Here is a 10,141-nt window from a genome sequence, read left to right as displayed (position 1 = left end):
AAACAACAATATATCAACATATATACATATAGAAAACGTATATATAAAGCATTTTAATAGAAAATCAGGATGATGCAGTGTACAGTCTGTATCTTTTTTTCAGTGAACATTTACTCATTAAGTATTCTTCCAAAACAATTTAGAGGCTTCATAATTTTATCATTAGGATACATACAGTTCGTATGATCACGTTGTCCATTTTCGATGTGTAATTTTTCACTATCTGTTTTTACTACTGTAAGTAATAGTTAAATATACAGTTCTTTGTTCACATCACTAGCTATTTCCTTATAATGGATTCTAGAAAATAGAGTTGTAGAATCAGAAACTATGATTGATTAATTTTGTTAAATTCCATGTAGAAAAGATGTTCTAATTTATATTCAAGCTGGCACTGTCATACAGAATTTTTTAAAGCTGCATGTATTTCACTATTTACCGTGAACAGTAAAATGATATATTTACAAGTGCCAGAAATAATAATTCCTTTCCTGAAATTTGTTTTTGTTACAATGTCTGCAGCTAATTGCAGAGATGACATGACTTGTGTGAAAGAAGAGATCTTTGGACCTGTTATGTCCATCTTATCATTTGACACTGAAGCCGAGGTTGTGGAAAGAGCCAATGATACCAGTTTTGGACTAGCAGCTGGTGTCTTCACCAGGTATGTGAGGAATGACACCCAAAGCCGTTTTGGAAGATATGTTATCTATTTAGATGGGTAATTAACTTTATTCCCTCATTGGAATTCATATTAACTATCACCATTTCCTGTTTATTTTATGTTAGTGCATAGTGTTAACAGTTTGTTGTAATTTGTCCTGACTTGTCAGAAAACCCTGCTGTATTGAGTTTAAATTGAACTTTAGGGCTTTGCTAGTGGACATTCTGTCCTTTCTATTAATTCAATGAATAAACGTTTAACATTCTGATCTAGGTAAAACATTGACTGAAGTGCCTACTGAAAACTTCCGGTATTAGTTGCCAATGAATTTAGAGGCCTCCTTTGTTAGCCTAGTGGATAGAGAGTTATGCTGCTAATCCAAAGTCAGTCAATTTGGATCCACCAGTTGCGTCTCAGAAAAAAAGATGAGCAGACTCTTCCCATGTACTTTATAGCCTCTGAAAACCTACAGGAGGGTCAGCTTTGAAGCAGCACCAACTTTACAGTAAGAGTTTGTGTTTTGAAGCATATAGAGAAAGGAGCTCTCGGGAGTAGTGTGAGGCATATTGGGACTGCTAACCAGAATCTCATCAGTTCAAATACACCAGTCCTTTCCCAGAAGATAGTCTCAGAAACCCAGTGGAGGGCCATGGAGTCAGAAACTACTCATGGCTGTGGGTTTGGTTTGAGGTGTTTGGGATATAAATACTGGGCAGGAGTTTTTGAAAACATGATTTGTTAAGTGACTTTATAGTTAATTGGTTCTAAATAGAATACATTGAAATTCATGTAGGCATTATTTTTCCATTTGTTGAAATTGTAGAGCATTGCCACCAGCTTTAACTTTGTATGCAATGTTATGATTACTGTCATACATAACTTGAGTTACTATAATAATAAAAGTAAATGACTTGAGAGCACAGTTTCTTGGAAAACAGTTGTAGTTTGCTTGGTATGTACACACTTAAATTAGTCTTTGCAGAAAGTGGCATTTTTCTAAGACTGCTTTTATTCTTGATATTACTCTGTTTCTGTGATGATGCACAGGTTAGATTCTTTTGTAGCTTATATCAGCAACTTGGGAAAGAAGACTCAGATCTTCTTTATTTTTTTTTTTTTTTTTAGTTTTGTGTTTTATTTATTTAAGTTCAGGCCTTGACTGCATATTTCTGCAGTGGGTACAGGCGCTCTTTTCGCTGCTGCTTCTTGGTCTTCAGATTCTCCTCATGCTTGTTGAGCCTTTGGCGCATGGCACGTGTTTTCTTGGGCCGCAGATCCAGGGGTTTGTACTTCTTGCCCTTATAGTATTTTCTGAGGTTCTCCTTCTGAGTCTGGTTAATAACAGTGAGAACATGGGCAATGGATTTTCGGACAACTCGGATTTTGGGGAGCTTAGAAGCCGCACCGCCTGTCACTTTGGCGACGCGCAGCTGGGAAAGCTCCACCTTCAGATCGTCCAGCTGTTTTAACAGCTCCTCCTTCTTCTTTCCGTGAAGGTCCCAAGCCTTGATTTTGGCCATGGCTGAGCGATACAACCTTGCTGTCGCCTGATCCAAGCCCAAGAGAAAAGTCAGATCTTCTTTAAATATCTGTTGTTGTTTTTGGCTGATTGCTGTCAAGTCAAGCATGACTTACAGTGACCCTATGCACAAAAGGCTAAAGCCTTTCTAGAACTATCATCATTTATCAAAGTTCTTAGAGTTTCCAGAGGCATGTTGTTTAGGAAGTGGATGCCACTCCTGCTTCCAAACCTGTCTTAATTTGGGAGCTCCACCAAACACTGTCCACCATGGATAACTTTTATGCCACTTGACACACCAGTGGCACAAGGCTCAGCATCACAGTAATCCCTGGTTACCTCAGTACACCATATTGATATAAGAGTGCTGTACCACTTAAAAAATGTTTCTCCAAAATATAATAACAACTGACTTTTAAATACAAAGGCCTTCCCGAGGTCTGGTGACTCTAAGCAAGAGGCTTAAATAAAAAACAACCAATATAGCATGTTGTTATGGGCTGTTGTGTCGCCTGCGACAACACATAGCGACCCTATGTACAGCAGCTCTGAACCCTTTCCAGTCCTGAGCCAGTCTCACTAATTCTGACATACCAACCCCCCATTATCCCAGATACTGTATCAATCCATCTCATCCAGGGTCTTCCTCTTCTGCACTGTCCCTCCATCCTTCCAAGCCTGATGACCTTTTCCAAGGACCAGTCTTTCCTGGCCACGTGCCTAAAATATGTGAGATGGAGCTTTAACATCCTAGCCTCCAAGGAGAGACTTGGTTTCACGCTTTCCAAGACAGATGAATTTGTTTTCTTGGCAGTCCATGGTATGTTCAAGACTCTTCTCCAGCACCACAACTAGAACACATCTATTTTTTCATCATCCTTAGTCATTGTCTAGCTCTCTGAAGTATGACAAGTAATTAAGAAGACCATAGCCTGGATTAGGTAGGCACACCTTTGCGTCTAGACTGACGTTGTTGCTCTTCAGCACTCTGGAAAGGTCCATGACAGCAGATTTTCCCAGTGCAATTTGTCTTTTGGTTTCCTCACTGCTGGTGTTAAGAGTGTTGATTGTGGAGCTGAGCAAACTGTAATTGCTAACAGCCTCAATCTCTTCTCCATCGATCATGGTGCTGCTAATTGGCCCAGTGGGGAGAATCTTTGTCGTCTTGATGGTGAGCTTTAATCCGTATTGAAGACTACAGTCTTTGTCCTTCTGCAGTGAGCACTTCAGGCCTTCTTCAGTTTCAGCAAGCAAGTTTGTGTCATCTACATATCGTAGGTTGTTGATGAGTCTTCCTCCAGTATTGATGCCACACTACTCCTCATAAAGCCCTACTTCCTGAATGATCTGTTCTACATACAGATTGAAAAGGTATGGAGATAGGATGCATATCTGACACATTCCTTTCCTGATTTTGAACCCATGCAGTGTTTCTTTGCTCTGTTGTGAGGACTTCTTCCTGGTCCAAGTATAGGTTTTGCATAAGCACAATCAAGTGTTCTGGGATTCCCATTTCCCTCAAGGATAGCCACAATTTATTGTGATCCACACAGTCAAATGCCTTTGATAGTCAATGAAACACAGATTAGACATTCTTCTGGTACTCTACTTCCAGCCAAGATCCATCTGACATTGGCAGTAATGTTCCTAGTGCCATGATCTCTTCTAAACCTAGCCTGTATTTCTGGTAGTTTTCTGTCAGTGTACTGTTCCAGTTATTTCTGGATAATCTTCAGCAGAATTTTGCTGCTGTGTGATATTAGTGATATTGTTCTATAATTTCCACACTCTGTTGGTCACCTTTTTTTTTTTTTAATGGGAGTAAATATAGATCTCTTCCAGTAAGTTGGCCAAGTAGTTGTCCTCCAGATTTCTTGGGACAACTTGGTGAGCCCATGCAGGGCAGCATCTGTTTGCTGAAATATGTCAATTGGTATTCCATCAATTCCTGGGGCTTTATTTTTTGTCAAGTTCATCAGACCATCCTTAGCTTCCTCCTTGATAACCATAAATATCTGCTACAATAGCTTTTCTTTGAGCTCTGATTAAAGATTGAGAGGATGATTTTATGACTTGAAAGTTGAGTGTGTTACATCTCTGTCCTTGCTTTGGTTTACCCTTGCAGAACTAAGGTACAGAGGAGGGCAGCTAAAATCTGTACCTTTTCCCTTCAGTTTTATTGGGATAATTCACATGCTATACAATTCACTCATTTAGAGCGTACAATTTAGTGGGTTTTAATATAGTTACAGAGTTGTGCAGCCATCACCATAATTTAACACATTTTCATCACTGCCAAAAGAAACCCTATGCTCATTAGCAGTCCTCCCATTCTGACCCCCAGCTCTGTTGTTAGGTGCCATCAGGTTGTCTGCAGTTCACAGTGACCCTGGCTACAACAGAAGGAAAACTGTCTTCTCAGTCTCTACTGTGTTTAAGCCCATTGTTGCACTTAACAGTATTAGTCCATCTCAGTAAGGTTCTTCCTCTCCTGTGCTATCCTCTGATTTTCCAAGCATGGTACCTTTGACCTAAAACCAGCCCCTCCTGATAACATTCCCACAATTTGTGAAATGAACTCTCAACATCTTTGCTTCTAAGGAGGACCCTGGCTGCACTTTTTCCAAGACAAATTTGTTCCTGCTTCTGGCAGTCCATGGTATGCCAGTATTCTTTGTCAATACCACAATTCAAAAGCGTAAAGTCGTCTTGAGCCTTCTTTACTCGTTGTCCAACTTTAACATGGCTTATGAAGCAACTGAAAATACCATGATTTCGGTCATGTGCACCTTAGTCCTTGAAGTGACATCCTTGTTTTTTAACGTTAAAGAGGTTCTGTACAGCCTATTTGCCAAGTGCAACAAAATGTCTTGATTTCTTGACTGCTGGTACCAGGGATGTCAATAGTGTATGCAAGAAAAGTCCTTGACAACTTTAGTCTTTTCTCCATTTATCATGATATTGTTTATTGGTCCAGTTGTAAGGATTTTTTTTTTGTATGTCAAGGCATAATCTTGGCAGCCACTGACCTGTCTCTGTCTATAGATTTAACTCTGCTAACTGATAGAGCTTCTGACCACTAGGAGCTCTCTCTGGTGGCCTACTAAGAACCTACACTCTTATCTCCAAAACACATAGTTCGAATCCTCTGGCTACTCCACAGGAGGATGAGAAGTCTCCTCCTGTAAGATTTATCTCCTCTAAAACCCTGCTGGATAGTGCAGAACAACAGTACCAACCACTTACACAGGGAGCTCTGGTGGCCTGTGGGTAAGGAGTTACATTGCCAGCCCAGATAAAAATCATTTAAATCTACCAGCTGCTCCACAGGAAGATGATGGACAATCTCCTACTATGCGATTTAAAGCCTCTAAAACCCTGCCTTGGGGGCCAGCTATGAGTTCTTAGTCAACCTTGATGAGTTTGAGTTGAGAAACTTTTATACAGTCATACAGTGTGTAGTCTTTTGTGACTGACTGTTCTCAAGGTTTGTTTGTATTGTAATGTGTATCAGTATTTTTTTCTTATTATTCAGTAATACTCCTGTTTTATGACTGTGCCACATTTTGTTTACATACTTGTTTATTGATGGGTATTTAGGTTATTCCTGCTTTTTGACTGTTAGGATTAATGTTGCTGTGAACATTTGTGTATAAGTTTTTGAGTGGATGAGTTATTTGATTTCTCCTGAGTATACATATCTAGGGGGAAATTGCTGGGTCTTATAGAAACTCTGTTTAACTTTTTGTTGAATTACCAACCTGTTTTCTGAAGTATTTTTGCAATATTTTCTGTTCCTATCAGCAATATCTGAGAGAGTTGCAGTTTTCCCAGCTTCTCACCACCAGTTGCTGTATTTTTAAGTTTAGCCATCTTACTGCGTGTGCAGGGAGCCCTGGTGTGTCAGTGGGAAGATGCTTAGCTGCTAAGTGAAGGTCAGTGGTTCAGATTCAGCATACGCTCCTCAAGAGAAAGATGTGACAGTTTGCTTCTGTAAGGTTTTAGTATTGGACACCCTACAAGTGGTTCTGCTCTGGCCTTTAGGGTCATTGTGACCTGGAATGAATATGGATGACAGCAGGTATTGAGTTGGACTGGATATGAAGTGGTATCTCATTGTAATTTATTTCTATTTACATGTCTTTTGGTCTATCTTTTCACTTTCTTGATGGCCTGGTTTGCAGCACAAAATGTTTAACTTTGAGGAAGTTTTTGTCTAATGCTTTTGATATATCTAAGAGAACATTTGATAATTTACTATATGGAGATTTACTTAGTATTTTTCTCTGAAAGATTTTTATATTTTAGCTTTTACATTTTAAACCTATAATCCATTTGAATGAATCTTGTACACGGTCCAGTTTATTTCTGTTGCATTTCGACATTAGCACCACTTGTTGGAAAGGACTGTTTTCTCATTGGATTGCTTTGGTGTCCTTAGTGATACCGTGTATTTATTTACCTGGTGATTTGAATGAAAGTTTACAGAGCAAATTGGATTTCCATTCAATAGTTCATACACATTTTGAGTCATAGCGTAGATTGTAATCCCCACAACGTAAACACATTTTATTTTCCTCCCTGTGTTTCCCATCTCCATTTGTCCCTTTTCTCCTGTCCCTTTCTGCCTGCTGAATTTTATCTGTGTGCAAATGCTGCCCTTTTGATCTTGTGTGATTGGTTTTTCTAGGGAGTGCATACGCCCCTGGCGCGTGGTGACTTGATGCCTCTAAACTGTGTTCGGCTAGAAACTGAGTCACGCCCCCCCTCGTTCTTCTGGTCTCTGCCGCATGGAGCCTAGAGTTTGTGTTCCCATTAGTCTTTGGGCTCATGGTTTCTGTGTGTTTCTACTTTCTCTACTCTAGATGGAGAGACTAAGGTTGTACTTTAGATAGTCACTTGATGCTTTGTGTTTTTATAGATATCTTTTGGATGAGACCATGCATCAAATTCATTCCTTTTTTTGCCTTGAATAGTAAAAGATTTTTGAGGGAATAAGAATTTGGCAGGATCTTGGGAGCTTTGAAACTGGCATTCCAATTTTCCCTGATAAAATTATAACATAGGAAACAATGAATAACCAGCATTTTCCCCAACCCCTTCACTTTGTAGGGATCTCCAGAGGGCTCATCGCGTGGTGGCTGAGCTTCAGGCTGGAGTGTGCTTCATTAACAACTACAATGTCAGTCCAGTCGAGTTGCCTTTTGGTGGATACAAAAAGTCAGGTGAGTATTTGGAGAATCCAAGGGGCAAACAAACCCTGATCTCTAGAGATACTGGTCATAATTCAATCATTATAGATCAGGGTTCTCAAGTCTGTCTGTCTGCATCAGGATGACATAGATTCTTGGTTGTCCTCAGACCCACTACATCAGTTTCTAGAAATGAAAGCCAAGCATCTTTCTCCCTCCCCTTTTCCCCTAATACTTTTCTCTTTGCAGCTTGTAAAGGATCTAGAGGGTTCATTGTAATCCACAGTGTGTGCATCATAATCCACTTTGAGTTTTTAGATTCAGTTTAGGTAAAGTAATATCTCAGAAAGGTTTTACTAATTGGTATTCTCTGTTCTCTAACTTTTTTTTTTAAAATAAATTTTGATTTAGTAAGTTTTGGTTCTCGTTCCACACCAGATCTTTTCCATTTGCTTTACCCACCGTTCCCTCTACCCATCTAATCTAACATTTTTGTAATCATTTCTAGTCATTATCATTACACTCAATGGCATATAGGAATGTTTTCTCTAAGCCATTGCATACTATTTATTTAATAATCAACCAGAAATATGATGTTACAGTATGGCCAGTATTTAGTGCAGCAGTAGTAGGCTTGAGACATCAGAAATAGTTACCTCAGAGTTCTTTGGAGTTTTTTGCCTGTGCCATCCCTCTTTATTTAGACTGCAGATTGGTTTGGATTTTCTAGAGGCATCATTCTAAGAATTTTACCTCCTGGTCTGTTTAGCAAATATTTATGCCCATCACAGACTTTGCAAACATACAGTAAATCCTGTTGAATGCTGAAGAGCCTGTGGGTGTTAATTTGGCAGGATTAGTTTGGTGCATTCTCAGTCGACAAACTCCACTAACCCTCTTCATCCTTGTAGGGTACTCAGCGGTGCGGTGTGCGGATACAAATGCATAGTGGGAATCAGAGACCCATTTTACATAATCCTTAGTACAGAAAAATTGGTTTGGGATAAGAGTTTAGCTTCAAGCCTTGACGGGGCATACTAGACCAGCTTACTCTTTCCCAATTAGAAAGCTTCGCATCAGCATCCACAGCCTTGTCTACAGGGAATGAGAGAGAGAGGCATAAAGATGACGAGATCTGCAGAGCAGTACCTGACCTGCAATGCCCGTTCTGGATGCTGGTTCTTAGAGGATTTGTGAGGGCACAAGAGACCCAGCAAGTCTTTGAAGGACCCTGGTGCATCTTACCTTTTAGGTGGTATTGCATGGCGACTGACATTTTTGAGGACCTGAGCTTGTCTGCCAGGCAGTGGAGCCTGCTTAAACTGCAGGCAGAATGTGCAAGAAAGGCCAGGCTGGGCGGTGTCTTGGATTCTGTGCAGAATCCTAAGGGGTCCCCTTACCTATGTGTATGTGGTTTAATAGTAAATTAATGCATTATATCTTGTAGAGTTAAGTTTTAAATTAGCACCAGCTTTCAAGGCTGTCAGGTTGACTGTTGTAGAGACTACTCTCTTGCTTAATAAGCTTGAACAGTTTTCAGGTCCCAAGCTAGAACAGGTATCTTGAGTTAAGAAGATTTATACTAATAAGTCATGGTGGTGGTGTCAAGTGCCATTGAGTTGTAGACGAATCTATGAATGAAAGACCTGAACACTTGTATTATCTTCATCATTTCTCGAAGTTCATAGTTTCTGGAGGGAAGCTATTTCAGAAGTAGATGCCACTCCTGCTTCTAAGCTTGTTTTGATTGAGGAACTCCATCAAACACTGTCCACCATGGGTAACCATTGTCACATTTGATGCACCAGTGTCTCAGCATTCAGTATCACAGCAACCATGAGTTAGCTCTGTACAGCAAATGGACAGACCAGTGCTATACTGTTTAGAAGAATGTTTTACCAAAACCAATTAAAACCAGGCCTGACGGCCGCAGATTAAAATCAGCCACCTTTGACTTGGTAGCATAACTTTCTATCCACTAAGCCAACAGAGCTCTCTCATTATTGTTGTTGTTATTCTTAAGTGCCTTTGAGTCATAGACAACTCATAGTGACCATATGAATGAAAGGCCTGAACACTTGTATAACTTTTATCATTTCTCCAAGTTCATAGAGTTTCTGGAGGCAAGCTATTTTGGAAGTGGATGCCACTCCTGCTTCCAAGCTTGTTTTAATCTGGGAGTTATCTAATTTTGTTCCTTACCTCTATCCCCAAAGAGTCCTGAGTTGATCCCCCCCATACCTGTCTCCAGTTAATAAATGACTTTAGCACATTAGCCTGGCATTTTTAAGTGGCTGTGTTTTTCAGTGCCTCTCTTCGAAGATTCACTGTGACCTTCCAGACTTGCAGTGATAGCACAAACTGACTCCCTTTTTCCTTTCAGGATTTGGCAGAGAAAATGGTCGTGTGACAATTGAATATTATTCACAACTGAAGACTGTGTGCGTGGAGATGGGCAATGTTGAGTCTACTTTCTGAAAGTCTATGGAAAACCTGTCCATGTGGCTGTGGGTGGACGTGGAGAATCACTGGCCATTTTTCCAGAAGCAGAACAATACAAAATTTCATTTTGTAATTTTTTTTAATACTATTTACAATCCAGAATATTTATCATTCAGGATAAGAGAATGGCTCAGGATTTCACTCTTAACCACCTTTTTAAGTGAAAAATGTGTGTAAGTGCCTTTTAGGTAATAATCAAGAAACTTTTGATTTCCCTCACAACAAATTTCTGTGACATCTTTAAAAGCTAGCGACACATTTCTG

General features: G+C 39.8%; 1 protein-coding gene across 1 annotated transcript in view; it reads left to right on the top strand.

Moving 5' to 3' along the window:
• ALDH9A1 (aldehyde dehydrogenase 9 family, member A1) overlaps positions 1–9,853 on the top strand; it is a 59,856-nt gene extending 50,003 nt beyond the window's left edge. Inside the window, exons 9-11 of the mRNA XM_006887378.1 lie at positions 523–664; positions 7,296–7,408; positions 9,759–9,853. Coding sequence (XP_006887440.1) covers positions 523–664; positions 7,296–7,408; positions 9,759–9,853 — 350 coding nt within the window. The remainder of the gene's footprint in view (positions 1–522; positions 665–7,295; positions 7,409–9,758) is intronic.
• Positions 9,854–10,141: the final 288 nt, after the last annotated feature.

The sequence above is a fragment of the Elephantulus edwardii genome, unplaced genomic scaffold, assembly GCF_000299155.1.
Source record: "Elephantulus edwardii isolate Elephantulus edwardi_28Jun2011 unplaced genomic scaffold, EleEdw1.0 scaffold00057, whole genome shotgun sequence".
Classification (NCBI taxonomy): Eukaryota; Metazoa; Chordata; class Mammalia; order Macroscelidea; family Macroscelididae; genus Elephantulus; species Elephantulus edwardii.
The sequence above is the reverse complement of the archived record's forward strand: the minus strand, read 5'-3'. Positions and strand labels throughout refer to the sequence as shown.